Source organism: Athene noctua, chromosome 2, assembly GCF_965140245.1.
Source record: "Athene noctua chromosome 2, bAthNoc1.hap1.1, whole genome shotgun sequence".
Taxonomy (NCBI): Eukaryota; Metazoa; Chordata; class Aves; order Strigiformes; family Strigidae; genus Athene; species Athene noctua.
The window spans coordinates 93583879-93611594 of record NC_134038.1 but is presented as its reverse complement, the minus strand read 5'-3'; the positions used below and the strand labels follow the sequence as shown (position 1 = coordinate 93611594).

The following is a 27716-nucleotide window of genomic DNA, read 5'->3' as shown; positions in this document are numbered from 1 at the left end:
CCTCCCTGTGGAAGAAGGGCCGAGCCAGCCCGCTCCCCGCCCCGCTCGGTGCCGGGGACTCGGCGGAGCCGGGGCTGGGGTGCCCGGGCCGGCCCCTCGCTGCGGGCCGCCGTCTGTGAGGCGCCGGCGGGCCCTCCCCCCTCCAGCGCCGGGAGGCGGCTCAGCCCCGGCGGGCAGGGCCGGGCCGGGCCGGGGGGGGCTGTGCGGCGGGTGGCACCCCCTTCCCTCTTCTTCCTCCTCCTCCTCCTCCTCCTCCTCCTCTTCCTTCTCCTCCTCCTCCTGTTAACTTGGCCGCGGCGGCGCGGGGCGGTGCGCTTCGCCCTCCGCCGGCGGCGGGGGATGCGCGGGCGGCGGCGGGATGGCCTCGGCCGTGTTTGAGGGCACCTCGCTGGTGAACATGTACGTGCGGGGCTGCTGGGTGAACGGGATCCGGCGGCTCATCATCAGCCGGCGGGGCGACGAGGAGGAGTTTTACGAGATCCGCACCGAGTGGTCGGACCGCAACATCCTCTACCTGCACCGCAGCTACTCCGACCTCGGCCGCCTCTTCAAGCGGCTCCTCGACTCTTTCCCCGAGGACCGGCCCGAGCTGTCCCGCTCCCCCCTGCTCCAAGGTTTGAGCCGCCGCCGCGGGCCCGGCCCTCGCCCCTCGGCTGCCGCTCGGCCGCTGCCGCTTCCCCGGCGGGGGGGTGGGGGGTGCAGCCGGGCCCCCCCGGCGGAGGGAAGGGGGGTGAGGAGCCGGAGACGCTGCGGGACCTGACGGGACGGGGTGCGGGGGGTTGGGGGGGGGGGAAGCTACGGGGGCGTTTTGCGGTCGGAAACTCCTCTCGGGCTGTTGATTTCTGTTGTATTTTTTTCGGAATTATGAGGGGGGGGAAGGGGTCGAGCCCCGCGGGCTCCCGCAGGAGGGAGAGCCGAACCCCGCCACTGTTCCCGCAACTCCGCGGTTCCGGGGGCTCCGGGCTGGGCGGGGGGAGAAGCTGCCCCTCCCGCTGCCTCCGGCCTCCCCGAGGCTTCCCGAGGGAGCGCTGGGGGGGTTGTTGGCAGGAGAAGGGCTGGAGCTGAAAAATCTCCGCATGTTGGTATGTTGTTTGCCACAAGGAGAGGGGAGGAAAAAAAAAAAAAAAAAAAGGCTGCGGCTCTTGCCAGCGGACGGAGCGACTCTGGGAGCTGGCATAATTCCTCGCGTAACTTGTGCAAAACAGGGGAACTGCAGCAGCGGCCAGAGCCGTGTTTTCTCTTTTAGTTTCTGAAGTAGCTTAACTCATCTCGGGCGATGTTGCCCACGCTCAGGCCTCTCCGTGCAGCAGCAGAATGTACCTGTGAAGCTGTCTGGGGGGTTGGTTTTAATTTGTTTAACGTCTGGGGCATTTTTTAGGTACAGTTACATGTTTTGCTTTGAAATATTTCAAGTGTGTAGAGTGGTGCGGAGCGTCTGCTCATCTGAAAATGGATGTGTGCGTAGCACTTCCCGTCTCCCCAGTTGTTTGAGTAACGCATAAATGATTTCATTGAAGAGGAACGGGAAGAAGCCCATATTTTGTGTATGTTTTCCTCCTTGAGAGGATGGGGAAGTTCTCTCCCCGCCTCGTTAGTGTGACTCCCCCCTTGCAGAGGCTCTGCCTTGTGACATTCTCAGCGCTCGTTCTCCACCCTGCATAGCGGGGTAAACCCACCGGACTTATTTCTGGGCCCCTCCTGGGTGACACCGGGCTCTGTTCTCTGCGGGGGAAGCGCAGCGCCGGCGGGTCTCTCCCGGCCTGACTCGCCAAGGATGTTTTCTGACGGGTGCTGAAAGTGAGACAGGTCTTTTTCTCCTGTCCTGGCAGATCCCTAACCTTTGGTGGCGGGGTAGGGTAGGGTTTTTTTGTTTGGCTGGGGTTTTTTTGTGCCTTATTTGAAGACGCTTATGCCTTTCCCTCTCCGTATCTCCTCTGGGCCGCGGGACCGCAGCCCGGTGTCCCCGGCGGGTGTCGCCGGCGCTGGGCTTTGCCCCTTCCCGCTGCTGGGAGGTGCCGGCTGGGCTCCGCCGGCGCCGGGGCTGCTCGGCCGCCACTCGCAGGCCCCGAGTGCCCTCTGCAGACGGCGGGGATGGGCTCAGGGCTGCCGCCACCCCGGCAGCACCGCCGCTGTCCCCTTGCTGCCCGCTTCGGGGTGCGGGGCGGGGGGGAGATGCTCGCGGGCGCTGGGTGCCGGAGGGGGGGCTGTCTGCCCCCCGCTTAGGTGCAGGCTGGGTATGGGGGAGTCCCCTCTGGCTGTTCCTGCCCTGACACCCCCCCCCACACACACACACACCCCTCTCAGCCCTGCCGTGTGTCCAGTACTGCGTGCTTATACAGTGTCTCACGCGATTAGGTTGTTGACCAGGAGTCTAAAATAATTGCAAAAATTTATTATCCGTTGCGGATCCCCTACTTAAAGTACTCTGAGCATGATTTGTAGTGGTGCTGAACAGCAGTAAATTCTAAATAACATGGCCTTTAAGAGTATATGGCACCTGGGCCCTGACTTTTGAAGTTGCTGGGTAGGTCTGGATGGAGCGAGCCTGCCTGTGGCTTCTGCAGGGTACAGCACCTGCCAGGGTCACTGTGACTAAAATCAGCCTTCCCAGGGTGCCAGTAGTCCTTGTACTTGTTGGCTTTGTGGGGCTCTGAAGAGTAGCTTGGCATCTGGGCTGGGGCATGTGCTGGGTCTGGCCAGAGATGGACTTGGTGCTTGCTGGCCCTGGTCTCCTGCCCCTCCCTGTGTGTTCCCTCCCCATCACTTAGGCACAGGAGCCCCCGTGGGTCCCAGAGCCATTCTCCTCAGCACTGCTCTCAAGTGAGTGTGCTGCTTCTCTCTCAAGACCTGCCACATCTTTCACAAAATATTCAACAGTTTTCACATTCTCTGATGCATGGTTTCTACGGCTGGAGCCAGATGGAATTATGGCCACTTGCACTGGCTTTACTTGACATTCCCAGGTAACATACACCGTTAGTGCATGGACAGCTGGGAAGGAGTAAGCATCCTCAGCCTGCAGCATTCAGTTCCTCCCTAAGACCTGGAGCCAGCAACCTTCACTTACCCTTATCTCAGGAACAGGCATACTTGAAGTAGAATTGGGAATGAGCAAAGCATCAGTCCAGTATTTGAAAAATCGAAACCCAATGTAAGCAGACAATGATTTGTTCAGCTTGGTGAGGGGGTGGGGGGTTAACTTTGCAACAGAGACAGAATAAAAATCAGGAGTAGTTTCTAAGCAATCACAGTGTGCTTCACAATTTCAGTAATACTATGTTTAAAATTATGCTGCTCCTGCTCTAAAGAAAATTACTTTGCAGAGCGTGCTTCTCTGCATAGCGAGCACTTCATCATACCAGTATTTTGAAGTGACTGGCCACAGCCTTGTGTAACTTCACAAAGTTGAAACATAAAAATCTCATTTAACTAAGTGACACTGATACAGAGCTTTGGATGTAAGAAGAGATGGCACAGGGTGTGTCTGGTCTTCACAAAACTCAGGGGGTAAGCACGGTTTCTTAATGTCCTGTTTAGAAGCAGACATCCTGCTGCCCACAGTGAAGTTCAATATACTTAACCCAACAAAAACACCTGACAAAAGCACACCCTTCTGTGTGTTAGCGTTCAGTCATATACATTTGTGTGTATCTTTATATACATACAGATGTATATGCATATGTATGTGAGTTTGTATATGTGTGTGTGTTTATCTTAGGCTTTCTGAAAGAAGGTGAATATTAGCTGTGCCTTTTATCTGGAGGAAGTGGTGAAATGTTGCAAACCGAATTTGCATTGCATTGAAGGACTCCAGAGTCCCTACAGATTTGCCTAAGGAGCATTGAAAGGACTAGCATTATCCTATGGCTCAGTCAAGCTACAGTACGTTACATTTAAGTGATATGGTTGGGGAGTGAAAGCTTGAGCTATTTGATGTTATTAAGTTTTTAAAAGAAGATTTTTTTTTTTCAAAACGTCAGCAATATTAGAAAGAGTTGGCTATTACTATTATTGCTGGTTTCAGCAAAGAGCTAATGCTGAGCAGAAGTGTGCTCCTTTTCCTGCTCAGCAACAGCGAAAGGCCTTCTCCTTTCTCCTCCCCCTCGTCCCCTTGGACTGACTTCCACAATGCTCTCCCTCTCCATATTTCTCAGCTCTGTAGAGCCCTTTGAGATGGCAGAGGAGAGAATGGGAGGTACAGTTTACTGCAGTGGCTGTTCATCTTACCCTTTCTTTGATACGAGAAGGGGGGAGATCCCGAGGGGGAGTATGGCATTCACACAATCTGGTCTTGTCTTTGATAACTAATAACATGTCACAAAGTGCACTCTCTGCATCTGGAGTGTACTATGATGCTAAGGGCCAAGGACATTCAACAACACAAGGCATCTTACTAGTAAGCTGGTAAACAAGGTCAGATATGTGCATACCTACAGGGTGACTAAATGTAATTCACTGTGATGTTACCAGTAACTTGCTAGTATTTTATTTGTATCTGAAACGTGCCCATCCCTTTCTCTAGGCAAATGCATAGAAGAGGATCACAGAAAAACATAGGCTAGTTCACTCTTAGCAGAGGTAGTAATGCAGCCTAATGGTACTAAACTGTCCTTTTGTATAGGCAGAATAAACAACTTCTGTATTTAAATCAGTCTTCATGAGAAAGGCAGCACTATGGACTTAAAATTGATGTTTTAGAAATAGTTGCAACAGACACCTAGAAGTGACCTATAAACCTGGAAGGTTACTCTTTTTCCCCTCCTGTTTTCTCTAAATATTACCTCTGAGAGATTCTCATCTAAGATTTATCCTAGAACTTGATCCAGCTTCAGTGCAGTCAAGACACCTGCCTCTGACTTCAGAGTAGGCAGGATCAGCCCCTTAAGTGCTGCTCTTCTGGCTTCCTAGTCCAGCATCCTTTGAAAGTTGGGACTTGTTTTGCCCTTGGAGTGGCAGGGTGGTTTCTGGCAATGTTCTTCTGCCACTGTTTTGTTGCTTTTGTCATCAGAACAGTTTCAGACACACTTCCAATGTTGCTGTTCATATTGCGCCTACGTGTAGTGCCTGGTCCTGCTCTGATACTCTGAGCCATCAAGTCAGAAACTCTCTTCAGTTGTACAGATTATTTTTTTACTGGATGGGTTCTCTCTTTCCAAAGTGCTCATTTTCCTCCCCCTTCCTTCTTTCCATGCCTCCTCTGACTCATTCTATTCTGCTGTGGCCTTTTTCCCTTGCTCTCCTTTCTGTTACTTTCTCTCTGCTTCGCCAAGTTGCTTTCCCTGAGCCACTTTCTGTTCCCTTTCTTTGCCTCCAGGTTTCCCTCAGCAGCTTGCTGGTTATATCTGTGGCTCTTCAGAACTTTTGCCTTGCTGGTGCCCAACCTCTGTCTGTCCATAGAAGTTCTCCAGTAGTGGTGAAGACTTCGACAGAAACTTTGTGCCTGCAGCTTGCCTTGTAGTGTAGAGGTAGTCACTTCACCTGCAGCAGACCCTGAGCAGTCTCTTCCAGACAGCTAATGCTGAGCTCTAGTTCTGAGTCTTGTGCCTGCCCTCCAGCATGGCTGCCTCATGCGGGAAGCAGATGATGGTCTGTTTCTGTGTCCAAGTGGCTGTGCACCAGGAAGGACAGGAGAAGCTGCTCCAGGGCTGCCCCTGGAAGGACCTGCACAAAGCAGAAGGCAGTTCCTGAAAAGCCAGCCCAGGAACATTATGTTTGCTTGCAAATGTCGCATTCATAACTTACAGTTTTCTGTATGCTGCATTATAGTGTTGTTGTTGTTGTTTACAAGACCATCTGGGAGTGTGATTTATGAGAAGAGGGAGCTCTACAGCAGCAGCGTAGTGGTTTCCACAGACAGCAGCTGTTTCGGTGCTGTGACAATACAGATAAATACACTGCATCTATTGTGCTCTTTTCATTGTTGACATTGTCAACAGTTCATTAGTGGAGCTTGCTCAGAGCTTCTGTCTGGCAGACAAAAGATGCAGCTCTTGGTTATCAGGCTCTAGCAGTGCTGTATAACCAAAATTAAGTTTGGGGCTTCTGGGTTTGTCTTTTATTAGCTGAATTTCATGGTTCATTGGTAATGATGGAGATAAATGAAGCTTGCTGCATTATTATAAAGCTAGGCACAAGTTGCCTTTTTGTGGTAGACCAAGGCAATGTGTCTGGGAGGATTTTGGTGGAAAGGAATGGAAATGAGGGTTTTTTTTCATGACGGTTCTCATCTGATAAGAAATCCGACTAAAAATGGTTGTAGGAGCTTGCGTTTTTCATCAGGCTTTGACTGCTTTGTTCGCTTTTATCTCATGTTCCTTTGACATCTTTTTTTTTTCTTGCGGCTCATCGGGCATCAAGACAGGGAGCTCTGTTGGGAAGGCCTGTCTGCTGAGTTCTCTCACCAGGAGGTGCCGTCTTCCCTCCAGAGATCCTGGGAGATCCCATAACTAATAATGCATGTGTGGAAAACCCATCAGCTGGAGTGTCTGGACTTCCCGGATTTGAACTTGCTTCCTTGCTTTGCACGGGTGTTTGAGTGTGCCAGGGTCCTCAGGTAGTCATGGTCACAACCTCTGCTCTGGGGGATTTCAGTCGGACGGTTGTTTGGATAGGACTTTGCTCTGTCTGTATTTTTACTTCTGCTGCATATGAACTGCATAAGAAGAAATGGTGTGTGTTAGAGCTAGGTGTGTACAGTGTGGGCAGGGTTTTGAGAGCTCTCTGTATTTCTGCATCTAGCAGATTTCTTTCAGTATCTTCAATATGTTCATTGCTACCTAATGGGACTTCTAAAAGTATGGAGTGACTTACATGCACTCTGTGTAGTTGTACTTCTTAAAAAAACCCCATTCTTATTTTGTTCCCCCACATCAAGTTTAAGAAGTGTGGCACAACATGCAACAAATTTGAAAAACCCACCTTCCTGCCCACTTCAACTCCATTGTATCCTTTTAGTTGCTCCCTGAGTAATACTCCCAAGATGGATCTTGTCGGTGGTACTGCATAGATAGTAAAACCTTTGTAGAGCATTTAGAGACTGTAGTGACTCTTGTCATATGAGATGGATGATTTTCCCCTTGAGGCGAAGGGGCAACTCTGTCTGCCCCAAGAGAGAGGTGTTGTAGAATCAGGCAAGAGGCATCAAACAGGAGTTGCCAGAGCTGCCAGACAAAGTCAGACCAGTGCCCTAGCTAGCTCTGGGATCCTGTCCCTAGTGATGAGAACCAGATGCTGCAGAAGGCAGCATAAATAACCAGCAGAGAACAGAAAAGTGATAGTCCTGGTCTGTAGTAATTGGAGATCTGATATCCCTGATTGCCTGTAATTATCTTCCCTTCTCTGGATCTTATCAAGTCTTTGGACTTAAGGGATTCCTGTGGTGTTATTTCTGCAGAGTTAGGGAACACAAGTTATGTGAAACAAGTTTTCCCATCTACTAGTTGGGGTTTTTTTTGTTTCCTGCCTTTACATACCACTGAGTATTCCTTTGTCCTTCTAACAACCTTTTATCCTATTTTCCTCTGTCAGAGAGGAGGCAGCTGTAAGTGAGAGCTGTTTTGGCCTCTTCAGAGTCCTCTCTGAGGTGGATAATGCCACAGTTCCCAGGCAGTGAGGTCCAGGGGACATATGTCTGCAGGGAGGAGGGATGCTACCAGAGCAGCTGCTGGGAAGAAAGAGGCATTGTGGCTATGAAGCAGGGAAAGGTGCCAGCTGAAGTGGTATTGATTAGAGCCCAGTTCAGCAGAAGGAGGAAATGAGAAGCAGTGCAGAGGAGCAAAATAGCAGAAGTCATTGGGCTGAGTTGCCATCTTTCATCCCTGATCCATGTCCCAGCTGAGTAGCTTCACTTCCTGCATAATTCTGTGGAATATCTGTCTCTGGGAGTATTTAGAAGTCGACTGGACATGGTTCCCTGCAGCCTGATCTGACTTTGGACTTGACCTTTCTTTGGATGAACCAGATTGAACTCTTCCACTGGACATTATTCTGTGATTTTGTATACCTCTTCTGATGTCTGGGACCTTCCTGCTGTTGTTCCATCTACATCCTGAATTGTGTGTGTGTGCATATGGGTTAGAACATATCTGAGGGAAAGGAGGAGTGAAGGTCAGGATAAAAAAGATGATTGAGCACTGCAGTGTTAATGAATATGGTAACGGGGGAAAAGAGGCATATCTCCTGTTGAAGCCATACACCCTGGTCAGGAGACAGAGCAGAGTAGCAGCCTCTTGCAAAGGACAGTTTATGTGTCTTCCCTACTCATGGGCTTGTACGAAGAGAGAAGGATGAGTTCAAGATCTGAATCTATAGACCTTAAACCTTTCTTGCAGTGTAGGTTAGCAGAACACAGTAAGATTTCTCCCTGGATTTGCTACTCCTTTTTCACTTTGATATCTACTCTGAAGTCTTCCCATAGGGAATGGAGAGAGGCTTAGGTGAGAAGGGTTTTAATCTTCATGTACATACTAAAATGCACAGCATTGAGGAGTTTCACCATTCCATCTGGCACACATCTCCAGAAAGTACACCTTGGCTTCTGCTCTTGCTCAGCCTCCTATGTGTATTGAACTGGTTTTAAGAAAGTAGGAGATCTCTTGGACATTCTTTGTTCCTCTCCTGACCACAAATCTGAAGTGGAGTCCTTCAGATTGAAGAAATAGGGTTTGCCCACAGTTTGAGATCACATATACATAGCGACTTGTACATAGCAACACATCTCAAAAAAACCAGACTTCCATGTGTCATCATTGAGAGATGGCATATGAGACATACTTGACTTAGGCGTGAACTTACTCTTCCCTGGAAGGCACTAGAGGATTGTTGAGACAAAGTGCTCATTGTGGACACTGACCATCAGGACTGCACTGTGGTTTCATTACGAGCCATGGAGAACATGTTGTGATTCCTGTCCCTCTTTGTTTGGTAGAAGCATGCAGTGTGTTATCTGTCGTTCTCAAAATGTCATTAGTTGTAGATTTGGTGGCTCACGTGGCAGTAGTAGGACAGGCATACCGAGGCTTGTGTGTTGACATCAGGAATTGGCTCCCAGTTCGCTGTCCTCCTCTGCTGAGCTTGTTTCCTGCTCGTTTGCAGCTCTGGGCCCTCTCCCACGCCATGAGCCAGCGTGCCAGGTACTCAGCTGCTGGCCTGCTCTCTCAGCCTCCGGCAGCTGCTCCGGCGCTGGGGTCCCAGAGCAGGAAGGATGCTGCAGGCCTCTGGTGCTGTTTGTGCTGTGTTTTTCCAGAAATGTGTTGCTATGCGTAAAGTTGCTACGTGTGCTTGGTCTCAGATTGCGGGCAAATCCTTTTCACCCAGTCTTAAGGACTCTACCTGGGGCTCCTGGTCTGGAAAGGGGCAGAGAAGATGTCAAAGGGATTGAATGAGGTCACTGACAACAGGAGTTGTGTGCATGGCAGAACCTCGATAAAAGCAAATATCCCAGGTACAGGTGAGTGCTGTCCTGGGTTAAGTGGTGTGCCGGGATTGTCCCTCCCACTGCCCAGCGTGTGGGCTCCCTTGTGCATGGGGTGAAGAAACCTTAAGTTTATGGTATTTGGCAATGGGGTTTGTGGTAAAAAAGAAGCCAGTAGGACTCCAGTTTACCTCAAGCCGTATAAACGTAGGTGTTTATAGCATTTAAATTACTTGAAATGATAGTTAATTGTCCAAGCACAGTATGGGTAACAAGACAGAGAGCAAAGTTTTCCTGGGAGGAGTTTGCTCATGTTTTCCATTAGCAGTCAGACAGGGGCCAGGGCAGAGGAAAAGGCATGAGAACAGCCTTTCACCATGACTTCACTAAGAGATTTCCCAGCTCTGAGCTCAGCTCTGTTACATGACTGAACAAGTGAAATAGAGCACAACTGGTTCCAGGCTACTTGTTGCTTTACCGGTGTCTTAATTTTTATTTTATAGCAAACTGAATAAGGGTTCTTGGGGTCTAAAAGCCCCAGATGGAAAGATAAGCACGTAATTATGTTCCGTGGGCAGAGGCAACAGCCTTAGGACACGTAGCTGCCGTACGGATGCTGCATACGTGGCCAGTGAGTCCTGTGTGCTCCAGATGCATCCAGCTTGTGGTGCATTTGTGTTGGGGTTAATGAGTGGTGGAGATGCTGAGCTCTGCCTGCAGAGTCAGCTGGCATATGCATGTGTCTGTTTGTTCAGGCATTTCCAGTGTCTGGAGATCCTACACCAGTCTCTTTCTCTCTGCCTCATCAGAGTTTCTGAACAGGAAAAAAAGAAGACAGGCAGGGAAGAAACCGCCACAAAGTGAAGAATAGAGGTGGAAATCTTGGGTGTAGTTCTGTAACCCTTCTTGACATGAGTCCCTATTCCTGTTCAAACTCAGTATAGTGCCTGGGTGAGAAAGAAGCTTGAATGGGTCATCCTAGCCTGCAGTCCTTTTCTGCTTCTGCGAAGGCTGGGGTTTCCCTTGGTGAAGCCTCTGACAAGAGCGGTTCGAGCGGTTCGAGGTATTCCCCACTACTCACCTAATTGTGCTGACAAAGCAGAGGCAGCCCTGTGTTGTGGTGTGGGAGAGGAAATGAGTTGCAGGGGAGGGGAGAGCACCTTAAACCAGTGTTGCCACCGGAGACTTCAGCTGGAGAAACCACAGTGTTCCTCGTGCATGTATGTGCTGTGGTTGATGGCAGCAGCCAGTTAGCAAGCCCTGAAAGGCAGCAAAAGGAGGGACCAGGGGCCCCTTTTCCTGGCAGTTTGGACAGGCAGAGCCTTGCTCCAGTTAGCCTGGCTCTCACATTGTAAGCAATCCCTAACATTGTGGGATCACAGGCTACGACTAACTGAAAACCACAAGGGCATCTGTTAACTCTTAAAAACAGAGACTTGTAGCATTTAAGATAAATGAGGGCCTTACAAACTTTGTGTCTATTACAGAAGAAATTGCAGGGTTCGATATATATAGCCAGTCAAGTGGTTTTTGTGTATTTATACTATAGACATATGAAAAGGAAGGCTTTAGCAGAGCCAAACTGAATTCCCTGTACAGGGAATTCATGTATGGTCAGCAGCTTTACACCCCAAAGCTGTGCATCTGTAACCATTAAGAATATAGGAAACTGTCCAGGCAGATGTATCACTTACTCTCCTTCCTACGCTGTCTGCCTTTTGGTTTTGATATTACTAAAAGCTTCAGAAAGAAACAGTTTTTATTATATCAGATGTTACCAGTCATCTGTGCCAGTATCCATATTGGAGTGTGGGTTTGTATGGCTGGTGCCTTTCCAAGAGCTGGAAGGAGGAATATACCAGAGCTGGAAACTCCTGGTAAATGCAAGAAGCTGTAAAACCTCCCACTGGGTGATCTCTGACAGTGCAACAGGCTGATGGCCTCGTCTGACTTCTCTTGCTGAAGCATAAAAGGGCCAGGTGAAGCTGCAGATGCTTTCCCTGGTCACTAATGAGAGAAAATCCCAACTGCATGGCTAGATTTCCTCACATGATGAATGCTCAGTGTTGTTGGTGGTTTTTTCTGTCCCCTCCCACCCCCCTCCCCAATCTGAATATCTTCATTTGTTTAAAAGTATCCCTTTTCCTGGTGAAATACTAGTTGCAACAGTAAATGCTTATTTGGGACAGGGTCTGAGGTTGAGGGTGGATTTGAGAGAGAGCAGCTGAATCCCTGGTGGGTCACCCTGATGAGGTGTTTGCCTGCAAGGTGGTAGCTGCAGTCGGGCAGTCTCTACTCTGACTGTGTCAGTATTTGTGTAGACTGGAGCATGACCAGCAGGAGAAATGGAGGCATCTCATGGTAGCCGGCACCATGGTGGCTGGCTTAGTTTACTGTGATGTGGGCTGTGGCAGGGCGACAGCGTGTTTCTAACATCACAGGTAGGTGTCTGAGCCGTGAGGCTGTTGGCAGCTTTTTTATAGGGAAGATGAAAACCCTGTTTTTTTGAAAGGTTTGAACTTCATTCAGATGTGGGATGGGAACATATTTGTGGAGGGGTGAAGCATATCCACCCAGGCCTGCTCACACCCAGTAGTTAGGAAGATGAAGGGTACTGGTCTGCAATTCAGGTCTGTAACGTCAAGCACAAGCCAGCTCATACGCTGTCTGTGGACCCATGCAGATGAGTTAATGCATGTTTACAGCCTTTCAGAGAATTTCCATGCAGAGCTACCTGACTGTAGTGTACACTTGTCAAAGCAGGGTACATGGTTGCCTTCCTTGTATGCCTGCTGGTATGCTCCGCTCCCCTGTCAGAAGAGGGAGCGAGCTGTACTGGGGTGAGGGGTAGTGATGCTGACAAAACCAGGCAAAGTGAGGGACTGTCGGGCAATAGAAAGGCATATGCAGCCAGGCTACTTTTGTGGGACAACCATCAGGTAAACCTGGTTGCTCCAAAGGTAATCTGTTTTATTCAGAGCTGTAATTTAAGTAGAGCTGACAACTTTAAAGTCTCACTTATGTCTGGAAAGTTTGTATGGGGTTATATCTCTTAGGTAACAAACAACAAGGATTGATGCAGACTGAAACATTTTGTGGATGTTTTCCCCACACTGTGGATGTTTTCCCCACACTGTGCATGTTTGACAGGTCTTGCTGTATGTCAGCCTTTTGAATAGGGAGATGGAGAGGCACTTAGTTTAGCACCATGCAATTTTAGTATATTGAAGTGGTTTCTCACAGACTGTTTGCAGATTTTTAGTTTCGATTTTTATTTAGATGGTTTTGGTTTATTTGGTCTATTTCTCCTTCAGCTTTTTGTATTTATTTATTTATTTTTAACCAGTGAAGCTTGTTAAATGTAATAGTCTCTTAGGTATTTCATTTTCATGTCTGTATTCTGTTCCTTGGAAAAGCTGCCCAAATGTAGAGGTAAAATGATGATTGGGTTAGAAAAAAATATAGGTTACAGAGATCAGAAATAAAAGGGCTGCTAGAGGGATGCAATATTTTGGGGTTGACTTTTCCCCATACTCCCTGTATGTACATATAACCTGTGCTATATTTCCCTGAGTCTGCTAGAGGAGAGGGAAGTTAGAGAAGTCCTGCAGGATATACATACAAAATATGGTATTATAGTTGAAGATACCCATATTAAGCAATTTGAAATTAGAAGCATTGTAATGCATCATTCTGGGCACCAGACTGCTAAATTTCCATTTTAATCCCTTCTGCAGCATTGTGATTATTCAATGATTAAAAAAAAAATCCCAAAAGGAAGAACATGATTCTGAGAAATCTTCCTTGGGCCGCTCACTGGGGATTATATTCAGAGAAATACAAGACTGCCCTCAAAGGCTTTTGTTTAGCTTGTGTTTAGTCTTTTACTCTTATCTGTGGGTTGTGTTTTTTGGTTTTCTTGGGTTTTCTTTTGCTTTTTATTGACAGAAAAAAGGATGAATCATGGTTCTTGGAAGCAGAAAACAGCCTGTTTGATTATCACTGCTGGGAATGCTGTGTAGTGAAATTGTGGGTGAGGGAGTAGGTGGTTCTACTTCTGCTCGTCTTGCAACTCCTAAATATGATCATAAACAGCTGAATTCGTGTCAGGCTTGCAACTCTGCTTGTAACTACACCCACCTCAGTTCGGGGTACATGCTTTATCGTCAGTGTGGGTTAAGACATTTCTGGGAAGCATGATATCTGAGGTCATTCCACAGCTTCTCGAGTGGCTGCTTCTGGCTGCTGAAGTGTGTGTGCACATGAAAGTGTGCTTTTGTCTATACTCATGATCTGTTTATTTTGTTTCTAGGGCTCATCACAATAAAAGAAGCCCATGATATAGAAGCCAGACTTAATGAAGTGGAAAAGCTTCTGAAGACTATAATAAACATGCCCTGGAAGGTGAGTAAGCCAAGTTCCATTTAGCCCAGCTTGACTCCTCCTTGATGGTGACACGCACTCTCATGCAGATTAGAAAGTGATGGGCTTTGCCAGACTCTAGAAGAAGCAGCAATTTATTGAGTATCTTGGAGGAGCGCTGAGTGCCAGAACTGTATAGTGATGTCTCCAGGCTGTTGCTTGCGTTCTGTTTTATTACAAAGGGGTGGAAAGGGAGAAGAGGACAAAACAAAGTGCTGGTAAAAATGGATGTCTGTTTCTTTTTCTTTTTTTAAGTATTCACGGTCTGAAGTTGTCCTCACATTCTTTGAGAGATCTCCTTTGGACCAAGTTCTAAAAAATGACAATGTCCATAAAATTCAGCCAAGCTTTCAAAGTCCAGTTAAAATATCAGGTAAGAGTTGTTGGCTTCTTACATGTGACACAAGAATTACAAAATGAAAGTTACTTTATTTGCTGTTCCCTTTATTCTTTCTCTACCATCAGTTCAAACGGTAGCTCTTCATAGTCTGCTTTATAATACAGAACATATATATGCAAGATGCTTTCAGGTAGTAAAGTGGCAGGTGAAATTGAAGGCTGATAAATGCAGACAAGTAGATGTGAGGAAAATGCAGTCCTCACTATTGTCACATATGATAGTACTATTACCACTTAGGAAGCAGATTTTGAAGCTATTTGTACAGTTCTGTGAAAATGTAAGCTCAGTGCCAAACGATGAGCAAAACCAGCAGTGACAATATTAAGTGTTATTAAGAAAGGAGGGGGGAACAGAAGAAAGGAGCACCACCCCATCTTGAGTACAATGTGCACAATCTGGTCTCTCCATCTCGGAAAGGATATAATAGAATTTAAAAGCATACAAATAAAGAACAACGATTCAAATCATTGAACAGCTTCTCAAAGAAAAAGGCTAAATAAAGAAGCACACTTCAACTTTGAGAAGAGATGACCGAGTGGGGCTATGATGGAGGTCTACTAAGCTGTGAATAGAAGGTCAATTACCCTGTACTTCTCATGAAACAAGAACAATAGGTTATCCAAAAATGTTGACAGACAACAGGCTTTAAATAAACAAAAGAAAGATTATAATACCGTTTTGCATCCATACAGAGCACAGTTAAGGAGTGGAAGTCATTGTCATAGGATATTGTGGAACTGAAAGCATAAATGACTTCAGAAAGGAATTAAGACAAGCCAAGTGGAGGAAAAGTACACTGAGACCTCCATTGAGTGGAGATAGGAAGTTTCTAAACCACACATTGCTAGTGGGGAAAATGAAGAGCAGTATTAATAATCTATCCTTGCCTATTCTTTCAGCCTTTCCCCTCCGCGTCTGCCACTGCTGACTGTTGTTAAAAGGTTTGCGGACTTTTGGTATGCCTGGTTTTGTATTTCTATACTGAAATGTTTATGTGAGCCTAGGCAACTGCTGGTTTTGTGCTGCCAGAAGAGTTTATTTCAGAGAGTGAAATAAAAGTGAAATACTACATAGTCCTCCAAAGTGTTTAAAGTTTTTAGTGTGAACCGGTATCAGTTTTCTGAGGTACTAGCAGTATATCAGTTAATGGCCAGTCAGCCTGTCAACTTGCTAAAGGTGTAAAGAGTGTGTCTTAAGGATCATTCTTATACACAGGGTAGATTTTTTGTAGTTGATCCCGAGCTCTGGTTCTAAGCTAACTAGCCTTCTGTTAGATAATCTTTTAATTAAATGGTAAATGGTTTACGAGCCCACCAATAACTCTTCAGAAGTGTACTGTGTGATACAGAGCCTCAGTGAGAAGTGTGGTTTTGCCAGCTTGTCTCTGGGCTGGGGCTGGTGCCTTCATGTAGGGCCCCTGGAGCCCAGGCTGCAGTACAGCATAGGGATTGTAAAGAGCCCCCAGGGCTGTACTGTAAAGTGGGGTGATGCTTCCTGGGAGCACGAGTGAGGAGCCAACATGCGTGTCTTACTCCCCATCTGTGGCTAAGGAGGTTTGGATGATTCTTGAGTTGATGTGGAAACAGGTAAAATTCCTCATGTGCATGTTCCTGACATGGGTCATCTTCCAAAGACAGAACATGGTTACTAGCTTTACTAGTGAATGCCAGTATGTGTTCTCAGCACTGACCCTTGAGAAGGATATTCACTGGTTATGCCTGAAATATGGGGCTACTCTGTGAGACCAGAGCTGCAAAGTGGGTCCTAGCACCCGCCCATTATGAAATGAAGGATCCCCAAACAGTATGCTGTAAAAATGTTTCAAAGGGTGGCTGTTGTTAGTGATACTGTGTTCTTTTTGCAAACAGACAAGTATCAAGAATAAATGTATTTGGAATTTCATTGGTTAGAAACAGCAGTATTTCTGGCCTGGGTTTTTTTGCTGTTTGGAAGGGTTTCATATAATATTTGTGAGGTTGTGTACTGCCTTAGGGGTACATACTCTGTGTGTGCATGTCAAGTGGTGGGTAAACAGAGAAGATGGTCAAGAAGAACCTAAATTCAGAGCGAGAGTGCCGAGCTGATGGACAGAGGCTAACAGCAAAGGAAACCCTCCTGCCAGCCTGTAGATAGAGGAGCTGTGGAAGCCACATTAGCTGAATAACAGCATGTTTTGTTTTAATTCTAAATTAATTTTGGTAGAGATAAGTCATACCTAATTAATTGGAGGAAGATTTTCCTACCTGTGCAGCTATCCAAAAGCATCTTGTGGTAATTAGTTTTATCGTTTAAGTGATTGCTGCAAAGAATTTAAAAACATAGGCGGATATTTGATTATAATTGATATTTGCCTCATCAATGTTGCACACGAGAAATGGTTTCGGTGTCTGGCAGCATTGTCAGTAGATGGCAGTAAATGTTAACGTCTAAAGCAGTTCACACAGCAGTGAAATCCTGTAACTCTTAGGTCACGTCAAGGACACTAGGAAAACACTGTGGCATTCTTGTTAGTCATAGTGCAGATTTCTACATGGCTTGCAGACTTAGAAAAGCAGGCAAAAATGTGTTGTATTTTCTGGAAAAAAACAAACTGTCCCTCACAGGGTCCCATTCAGAGTTGTAGGTGATGGGGAAGAGAGAAAGGTCCGCCCTCTTAGATGAAAGCTGAATTTGAATTTATGGCATAAATCTTCTTCTACAGTACGCTGTTGGTTTAAGATCATGAGTGAAGTGTGGTTCTGCTGGGATTCAGTGTGTTTATCACTCCAAATATATTCTGCTAAAGTGAGTCGCAGTAAAATACAGACTGGAAGTCAGAGATTACTTTCTCAAGAAAAATATGGAAGTGAGTTCTGTCATTACCTTAATATAGGAACTTATAAACGTACACTTCAAAAAATTACCTCCCTTCTTTCTTCTGTCTCCTCTCCTGCTCATTACTTGAACTGGATGTATAGTTGAAATTTGTCTGAAGATCTCCTGTGTGTAAGTTTTGTGCCTACTGTATTTTCTGCCACAGATTAATTTCCTTCTGTTTGTGCTGGTAATGCAAGGCTGTAACACAGGGTCCTCGGGCCCTGAGGCAGATCATGTCAGTGCTGATTTATATAGAGATATGTGTTCATTTTGCGGTGGCCCTAGCTTTATCAAAGACTGTGTGACTGAAAGAAATCCTTGTGGCTTGCCTAGTTTGCCTTTTCGTGTAGCACAGATGTGGATTAACTTCTCATTCACATCAAATACTATGCTTTAATTATAAATTCTCCTCATGGTAGTAAGTCAGTGGAATTAGGTGTAAATTTTAGCTGTTCTGGATTGGAGGCTTCTTACACACTGAGAAACAAATAATCAGAGTTGAAAGCAGTGCAGAAGATGATATTGCTTTACATGACTTAAAGACAGTGGTTGAATTAACTTGGAAGTCACTTTTTATTTCCTTTTTCCTGTCTTCTTGATTTTTGCTTAACTGGCTTAAGCTTAGGACTGTCTAGAAAATGTTTTGGTAGTGTTAGATTGCAGTATATGAATGGGCTGCCATTTCTGCTACAGATGATGGAAATTTCACCACTGTCAATAACAGGGCTGAAACTGGGCCTTGCTTCAAATGCTCTGTGTCATGAACTGATTACATTAATAAAATTACTTAAGCACTGACAGTTTGTAGATGTAAGAGCTGGTTTCATAGCTTCTTAATTCCTGCTTTCACATGCGGATTTTCAATATCATGCACACATCTCGGTTCATAACCATATCTATTGTGTATGATATGCAGTTGTTTTCCAGTTGGGGTTTTTTTGGCTTTTCATCTTGTTTTCTTTCTTCTCCTGACAGAAATCATGAGATCAAATGGATTTTGTTTAGCCAACACTGAAACGATAGTCATTGACCACAGTATACCCAATGGAAAAGAGAAGCACCTGGACGTAGATTCAGCAGAACACCTGTAAGTGGAGTTTGTGCACAACTAATGCTGTCAGCTTCAGATAAACTGTAGTTTTCCTATGCCCCCTATCAAAATGTTACCCTCTGTCTAGGAATAAGACTAGTACAGCTGTCATTCTGACTGGTTAAATATTACTGGGCCTGATTGCTAATGCTTCACAGCTTTCTATTAAAATGGATAAAATGTCTGTCGGTGAGAATGATTCACCCCAAGGAGCTCAATCCTCTGTGTATGAAAAAAAGCTGTGGTTTTCATAGGGGTCCTGCCAGGTGAGAACAGGAGTTTTTTCTTTCTCTCATGACTGCGATGAAAGCTGGTTGGAGCCCAGATTTGGAAATTCAAACATCCTTACAAATGAAATATCTTATTATGAAGAACATGATTTATTTGGGAAGCAAAACACCACCCTTGGAGGAGGGGAACACACCCCTGAATGTAATCAAAGGAAGCTCAGCAGCAGCTCCGGTGTTGTGGGATGCTGGTACTTGGTGAAGCATGTGTTTTTCATTAGGGGAGGGGAAAGTTAGTTTAGTCTTATTTGTGAATTCTGTCTCCTAATGCATGTAGGTATTCTGGGGTCAGAGACATGTAACCATGAGGGCTTTCATGTAGGTCTTAGGTCAGTGACTGTAATGACAGGTAGATATTTGATGGAAATATGCTCCTACAGATTTCTGTCATGGTGGGTGATTGACATTTCAATGAGATTTAGGTAGTGTAGCATTTAAATATTTTTAATGAGAAACGTTGACCTACTTTTTCATTAGAGTATTCAACATGATGGAATCAGAATACTAAAAGCCTTGTGGAGACTTTATCTTTAAATGCAGTGCTCTGTCTTGCCACAATTGAAATGTGGTTATTGCCAGCCTGTGGAAAGGTTTAGAGCTTAACAAGATTTTGTCAGGGGCTGGAATGTATCTCTGGCTCCAGTGTAATTTCTTAAAGTCTTTCTATTAACTTATCACTTAGTGTTTTGAACCTTGACCTTGCTAACAGCGTTTAAGTTTATAAGCTTGGATTGATGAGGCTGAAGCGACACACTGGAGATAATTCTGTAAGGTCAATGTCTGGAAATTAAAGTCATCATACTTCATAGTAGATCCCTCTTTAGTGCTGAAAGTGACCAATAATAGGAGCAAATTATTAAAGAAAGCCCTTTCCTGCCTTATTTTGATTATTTTAAAACATTTTTATTAAAAAAAATTAAAGTCTAGTTTTGATTTTAAAAATGTTGCAGCCCAAGCAAAACTTACTGGTCTGGTATCAGAAACTGCCATCATCTAGCTGTTATCCCATTGGACTCAGAGACTATTAGGCCAGAAAATACTAATATGATAAAAACTGTATGGTAGGCATGGTTTTCCAGAAACTGTGTTGGAAAAAATAAATCTAGGATAACAGCCTGGCTTTGTGCATTTTTATTAACTTCCCTGAAGACAGTTTAAATCAAGAGTCAGAAAGTTAATAAATTTGAAATGTCTCATGGTGCCTTAAATTTGCCCATCCTGTAGCTGTATTTTATAGCTCAGATGTAATAGCTAGGAGATAATGGCACTTGTGTAGCACAGGTGTTTTGTAAAATTTTAACTTTTTTTTAAAAGCAGTTTTCTATACTGTTGCTTTAAATGTAGATTAGTAGCCTGGAAAGGAAGCTTTACAGTCTTTCAAAATCCTGTGCAGTTCCTTTTTGGTCTCTGTAAAATTGGATTGACGGGATTGGAGTGTTCTATTCTGAAATCAGAGTTAATTCCTCGTGGACTTGTATGTCCTCACATGGGTAGTTTTTTTTCTTTCAGCAGCATTAAACTCTGTATGACTTCTGGGTTTTGGCTGCTAATGTGCTTGTATCAGACATTTTGCAAAACAAATCTGTGTTTTTTGGAGGGAAGCGCTTAGAGCTTCAGCAGGTAGCATTCATTCCCCAAGGTCCTGCTGCACTGGTTAGCTGTTGTAGCCTGCAGTGCTACCTAAACAGTGATCCATCATCAGCTGAAAAGTCTTATACTTGTTGCAAAAGAAACTATAGCATTTTTGCCAGTTGGAGTTGCTTACTCTGTTGTTCTGAAGTAGTTGCTTTCCACTTCCTTCATTTTCTCTCTAATTTTAGCTGGCAGTACACCATAGTGTTGCAAAATGTGGTGAACCCAGTGTGCTCAGCATCCATGTGGCATAAATAATCCTTTTATGTGTGGTTCTTGGAGTACTCTGCAGTCCTTTTGAAAGGAGTAGTGGTAAATAAATGCATTCGAATTTATGCTTTGGCTTTGTTACAGACGTGCCTTCCCCTGCCAGGACTGTTTGCACTTCTGTCTTTTAGGCCAGTGGCATTAAACATGCTGCCTTTTTTGCAAATTCACTCCAGTACTAGATGTGCATTTTCAGCACGGTGCTACCATTGTCACAAGCATCTTGTGGTCCATAGGAGAGACTTTCACAGGTGGCTATGCAAAAGCAGCACAGACAGGGTGAAATTAGATACAGAATTTCTCCAGGAAAACAAACTCCTACTCTTGACAGGAAAAGAAAATGCTTTCCCTGTGCTTTTTAGTCTTAGATGGGGGGAGATCTGTTCAGGTACTGCTTGTGCATAAGGTGATGAGAGGAGCTGGGCTGTTGTCTCATGCCATGTTTGCACTGGAGTTGCTCCTGTGAGTTAACAAGAAGCATCATAGAATCAGTGAGGTTGTAAAAGACCCTTAATATCATCAAGTCCAACCTAACCTAGTAAGCCTAGCACTGCCCAGTCCACCACTAAATCATCTAAGTGCCATACATGTCTTTTAAATACCTGCAGGGATGGTGACTCAAACACTTCCCTGGGCAGCCTGTTCCAGTGCTTGGCAACCCTTTTGGTGAAGAAATTTTTCCCAATATCCAATCTAAATCTCCCCTCGTGCAACTTGAGGCCATTTCCTCTTGTCCTATCACTTGTTACCTGGGAAAAGAGGCCAACACCCACCTCTCTGCAACCTACTTTCAGGTAGTTGTAGAGAGCAATAAGGTCTCCCCTGAGCCTCCTTTTCTCCGGGCTAAATAAAGCCAGTTCCCTCAGCTGCTCCTCATAAGACTTATGTTTTAGACCCTTCACCAGCTTTGTTGACCTTCTTTGGACACTCTCCAAGCATCTCAATGTCTTTTTTGTAGTGAGGGGACCAAAACTGAACACAGTATTTGAGATGCAGCCTCACCAGTGCTGAGTGCAGGGAAATTATCACTTCCCTAGTTCTGCTGGCCACACTATTTCTGGTGCAAGCCAGGATGCTATTGGCCTTCTTGGCCACGTGAGCACACTGTTGACTCCTGTTCAGCCAGCTGTTCCCCGAGGTCTTTTTCTGCCAGGCAGCTTTCCAGCCATTCTTCCCCAGGCCCATAGCACTGCATGGTGTTGTTATGACCCAAGTGCAGGACTTGACACTTAAGTTTTGTTGAACCTCCTACAATTGGCCTTGGGCCATTGATTCAGCCTGTCCACATCCCTCTGAAGAGTCTTCCTACCCTCAAGCAGCTCAGTCCTTCCCCCAACTTGGTGTCGCCTGCAGGCTTACTGAGGGTGCACTCGATTCCATCATCCAGATCATTGATAAAGATGTTAAACAAAACTGGCTCCAATACTGAGCCCTGGGGAATACCACTTGTGACCAGCTGCCAACTGGATTTGACTCCATTCACAGCTCTTTGTGTCTGGCCAGACAGCCAGCTTTTTACCTAGCAAAGAGTACGCTTGTCCAAGCCATTACCTTCTTTTCCTTCTTCTTCTGACAAATGTGAGCAGCAACTCCAATGCATTAATAGAGGTTAAAATGATAAAGAAGGTTGCCTTACAGCACAAAAAGTAGGCCCTTGTGAAGGATGGTGTGTCTGTCAAGGTAGTCCAGGGAAAAAATAGCAAGGGCCCCAGTTTGGGCATTTAGGAATTTGCATGTCCATAGTAGTTTGCAGAGTTTATTTTGGGGAAAAGACCTGTTGGTAACAGCACAAAAGCATTTTGACTGTTGGGTGTCTTATACAGCTGGTAGTTGTAGTAAACAGTCCTGGTTAATTTAAGGGTTTGGTTTTGTATGAGCACTCTAGAGCAGTGCTTTGCAGACTTCCGTGCCCACAGTTCTCTTTCGGTAGCAAGGAAAGATTTCTGTGTAACCACAGCATGTGACTGCTACTGCTTTGTACCTCACATGCTGCTTGTAGTACCCTATCAATATGAGGCTGAAGAACCACAAAATCTGTGGGGCCTTCCAGTTGTAATAATCTAGTTTTATACAATTGACAAGAGAAGAGGAGCAGAATCTGAATAGCCTTCTTGACTCCTTTTCTGCTCTCTTCGTTCTGTCTGCCCTACTGGTATTTCATAATCTGTTGTTTCCAGATCACTAGCAGTCCCTAAGACGGCACAACCTGATCTGTGAACTGTTTGTAAGACACCAAGTCAACTCCCTTCTGCACCTGTTTTCACACATGCAGGCAAGCAAACAGCCTGGAGGGAGCAGAGGAATGAGGGTAATAAATGTTCAAAGTTCAATCTAATTTCTGTTTTGTTGTAAGTAAAGAGCATAGCAGCAGCACTGCAGGAGAAATTCTATGAGTTTCTGCTGAAAAAATGTTGTGATCCTCAGTTAGAAAAGAGGTGAGAAGGTCCAGGTAATAGTGTGGAAAAGAGAGAGCTGTGTCCATACACTGCAGGCTGTATAGACCATGCTATCAAATAATCTGTACTGCTTCTAAAGAAAGTTTTGGGGAGAGGTGGGAGTAGATTTATCTGTTTGTTTACCCTACCTCTCTTCTTCAGGTCCTCTGAAATACCTGGCTCTTAGGGCTGTCTAGGGTGAGGTTAGAGGGATGTATGCAGTTGCCTCACTTAACTAGAGGAATCTTAACTAGTTCATGTGTAGGTGAGATGCCATTTTAAACCAAATTATTTTAAAGCTTCATCTGTTTATCTGCTATTCAGAGAACTGAAGTATGCCAGCCTGAAAAAGTCTTAGAAACATGCCCTATAGTCAGAGCTAGATTAGGATTTCTTTTTCCATCTTGTGCAATTTTTCAGTTCCTATTTCTTTTTTTTCTCACTCTATCAGAATGAGTGCAAATTCTTTCAAAATATTAAAGAGGGAGTGTGAGATAAAGAAACTTGACAGTTCTTCAAGTCCTTTGCTTCAAACTGAGATGAGATTCGATCCTTGGCCTGCAGTGACTGCCTTTAACTGCTAGGCTATCTGGGACGAAATAAAATGTTTTCTTACTGCAGAAATTCAGGCCTCCATGGAATGGGAGCATGTGTAACTGAGGAATGTGTAGGTTTTAACAAGTTGATGCTTTCTGATTGAGAGTAGGTGTGAGACAGTGGGGTAATCCTTGCAGAAGTTCAGGTTATAACACAGGAGTTAGGAAGTGGGAAGGAAGATCCCAAAACAAGTGAAACTAAGTTTAGGTATCTCTTTATATTTGAATATTCTCTACTTGCCAAAACCTAAATCTTGTGCCATGGGGAGAAGAGCGAGGCTCTGGAGGACAGACAGTGTAGTCATTTTTTCCTTGTGTTGTCTTTGTGTTAGATATTTGGCCTCATACAAAAACCAAACCCAAAGAAGGTAAACTGAAAGGGTGAGAATCCAAGTTCAGACAGGAAACAGGCAGTTTCCTTTCCACTTTTGTGGGAACTGAGGCATTTTGTGTTGCTGCCACATGCTGTGAGAAAAAAATTGGAAGGATGTGGACCTCAGCTTCATGATTCACTACTACTTCCTTCCTCACTAGTAGCTTTGAAAATCAGGGGTAACAAGATGATTTGCTTGCATGCACCATGGTTCTCATTGACCTGTGGGTTATTCCTATACACATGGGTGTGGGGAGGAAGATATATGGATGGGATCAGTTCTGAGTACTTCCTGTGAATATTTTCCCATACCACAGTGAAAGCTCTTCTAGACTCATAAAAATCTCATTGTAGGGGTACCCAGAATTGCCTGACAAGAAAGGCTGTGTCCCAGGAAATTGTTCGTTCGTTAGTAGGAGGGGAGCACTGGGGCCTGAAAACAAACTAGTGATGTTTTTGATCTGGCTCATCTTAAATGCAATGTAGTAGCCAGGTGTCAGGAGATATGAAGTTCAGGTATTATAATGACAAGTGCTGTGAAGAGTCAGTGACATACTAGAGCGGTGTCATAAAAGTCCCTTTTACTGAAGACCACTATCGAAAGAGATGAGAACTTGCTTTGCTAGTGTGCTGTGCAGCTGTGTTTTAGCAGTTTTCAAAGGGAACCATACTGTTTTACTGAAAGCAAAATCTTCAGCCCATTCATTTCCATAGGTTATGAAGAAACAGGCTTTCTATTTAAGGACATGGAAAGCAGTGGTTTCCATTTACTTCTCAACTCTCTCTAGGAAGTGTTGAATCTTGATTTATGAAAATGACAGTAGATGCCATTGCTGGTGTCTCCAGTAGGTTATGCTAGCGTAATGATACGTAGGCTGATGTCAGAGAAACTATAGCTGCATGATTCATAGTTGATCTACATGGACCTTCTTTGACAACTTCTAGTGTGAGGTTGAATTTCAGGCGGCCAAGAGAGGGAGTGAGATACTGACACTTTGGAAGGGTTGGGACTCTAGATCTTTGCCTTACAAAGTGGGCTTCCCAAAGCTGAAGCTGTGAGCATTAGAAATACTTCTGCTGCAACACTGCTCTTGTGTGAAGCAAATCTACAAATTACATTTACTCAGAACTTTAACTTGCAGTACCAACAGAAGCGTTCTTGCCTGCAGCCCATTTTTCGAGTAGTCCCCTCCCAAATGTCTTTTCTTAACATTTCCAGGGATCATTCTTCAGCTAGCATAGCCTTTTCCCACTCCCTCAGTACTTTTCTTACAATTCCTTTTACTTTGATTTTCTGAACAAACATTAATGACTTAATGCCTTTATTTATTTCTCTTTAGGTTCGAAAGTGTTAGTGACTTTACCTCAGAGCTAGAAGACAGTGATGATCCAACAGCTTATGTCACCAATTTGACATACTACCACCTGGTCCCATTTGAAACTGATATTCTGGACTGAGGCTGCTCAGTGATGCAGTCAGCCAGCATCCAGCCAACCTCTTTGCCCATAGGCTCTGCTATCTCCGGCGTCGCGTATCTGTGAATAAGGTTGCACAGGCAAGACCAAAAGCAAAGAAGTTGCAGCAAGTGCGCCACAAAGCTGGCCATCCATTCTGTGTTGTGGAGACATCTTGTAAGGAAGTTAACTGCTTCGCTGTTGACAACAAACTCGTTTTCCATGAAAGCAAGGCAGCAGAGGCCTCTTGGTGCTCAAGGAAATCTCTGCTACTCTGACATGGCCATCAGAAGCTTGTGCTGTCAGCCGTGCTCCTTGGCTTGCAGTGCAAGTTGAGGCTTCCTCTTTTAGGATACTACCAGAGACTTCCCCAGATGGCGTGACCACACTTTTTATGCTATTGTAAGCGAGAAGGCGAGCAAACCAGCTGAATTTCGTCAGTTCCCTCTGCGGTTGCTTAATGGAGGTCTTGCAGGTCACTTTTTACTCAGCTACCAGATGACTGGTGCCTTACACGAGATGTCAGAAATACCATTGAGTGCCTCCAGGAATCAGAACACATGAGCTGACCGCTTTACTTCTTTTAATCATGGGTTTTTATATAATCACTGAAGAGGCAACTGCTCTTTCGTGGAACGGTAAAGCAGACAGCAGCTGGCATTGCAATGGACTGTGCATGACGTTTGGGTACCCATATGATTTCAAAGATCTGGAAAGCTGATGGGAAAGCTGAGCTGCCCTGCTAAGAAGGGTCAAGGCTATGGCAGGCACTTGGATATGATTTTTTTTCATGTGGACCAGCAAATGTGAATGGTGCTTACAGTTGTTTACATCAGAAAGATAATTCCCTATGCATATTTCTCCCCAGGGAGATAGGGAGGAAGACAATGAGATTTATGTTGTGTTTGGACTGAAGAAGAATGATAAGCTACAGTGTGTCTACACTCTCCACTGCCAGCCTGACTCAAGGAATCTGTCTAGCTTCCCGAGATCCAACCTGCGGGGCTGGGTGCAGACCTTGTTGTCTATGCTATGGATTTCAGTGGAGGTAGGACAGTGGGAGCAAGAGTGCAGTTGGACCCTGCAGCCTCTTGACTACTGAGTAGTGCAACATTAAAATCTCCTCAGGGTCTCTCTCTTGCAGAGCGCTCCCAAATCCCGGCTCTCACTGTGCGTGCTCAGCACTTGCCAACGTGACCTTTCATTGAGCCTTTTGCGATCTGTTTGCAAACATGAATTTGAAGGGATCGAAATGGGAGGGAATGCATTTTGAACATGTTTCTTGGCAAAGGGGCTTGCTTCGTCCTGAAGAAGTTGATACAACTCCCTTCTGCAGACTTTTCATTTCTATCTATAGAATAACAGTCAAATGGAATTTGCTAATGTAAATAATAAATTATTGAGAATCCTAATTCTTTTACACAGTATGTTTTTAAAATATATTTTAATGAAATAAAATATAACTCACCTTCAGTACACTTTTGCAGCTTAAAACAGTGGCTTTTTTTTTTTTTTTTTTTCTTTTCTTTTGAGGATGCTTTTGCAGACATGCCAGATCCTCTTTCTTTTTCTAGTAGTTTTGGAAACATTCTGAGTTTCAGCATTTCTTTCTGAGCTCCATGCACTGCCCATACTGTAGATATGGTGCATACCCATGTGAAACCTCTCTGCCTAAGTGTTGATCTTGTGTCTAGGTGTATGTGGTTTAATGCTACTAAGCTTAGTGGAGGAATTCTGCATTTTCATGACCTTAAGTGAAATCGAATCGGACAGTTATTCTTTTTGAAGATAAAGCGGATTCCTATATGTTAGATTTCTGAAATAGAAAGGGATATGTTCTCACTCATGCAAAAGCTTTCTGAGCAAACCCTTGAGTTAGAATTGAGAAGGATTTTTGTCTGTTTCACTCTCATTAGTTTTAACTCTTCTGTAAAAGTGCTTTTAGTTAACCATGATGGGGTGGAAATAACATCTGGTAAACATATGCATTGGTCTGGGAATTGGAATATTTGATTTCAGTTCCTGGCCCTGCTGTCAGCCTACCATGGGTAATTCTACTTTGTCTCCGTATCCCTGATTTTTGCTTGAGTAATATTTCAAAAAGCACCAAGTGTCATTGGCATTTGATGCAATATTGTCCCCTAATTCATTTGAATTTTCCTATGAATTTTTAACCACATGATAACTACTTATCCTTTTTAAAGCACTTTAAAATATATGGATTAAAAAAGAGAGAAGTATTGCTAATTTTTAAAATGTACAACCACATTTCTCATATGATAACCAGGTAAGCTGCATGCACAGTAAAGTCTTCAGGGAAGGAGGACTCTAATGCAAAGGAATTAATCTACAAACGCAAATTGCACACATTTCATTTGGATTTTTCAAAGGCCATTTTGATCAAGTGTTTTCCAGAGATGATGTCATGTGATTTATTTCTCTTAGCTGAAATATGTTTATTTGATAAATCAAAGGAATGCAAATGACCACG

General features: G+C 44.7%; 1 protein-coding gene across 1 annotated transcript; it reads left to right on the top strand.

Annotated features, from left to right (window-relative positions):
- On the top strand, nt 1–26701 carry PXDC1 (PX domain containing 1). The gene is made up of 5 exons (XM_074899616.1): nt 1–614; nt 13725–13816; nt 14090–14207; nt 18066–18177; nt 25111–26701. Exons 1-5 carry the CDS (start codon nt 359–361, stop codon nt 25226–25228), a joined length of 696 nt encoding a protein of 231 aa, XP_074755717.1. The 5' UTR covers nt 1–358; the 3' UTR covers nt 25229–26701.
- Nucleotides 26702–27716: the final 1015 nt, after the last annotated feature.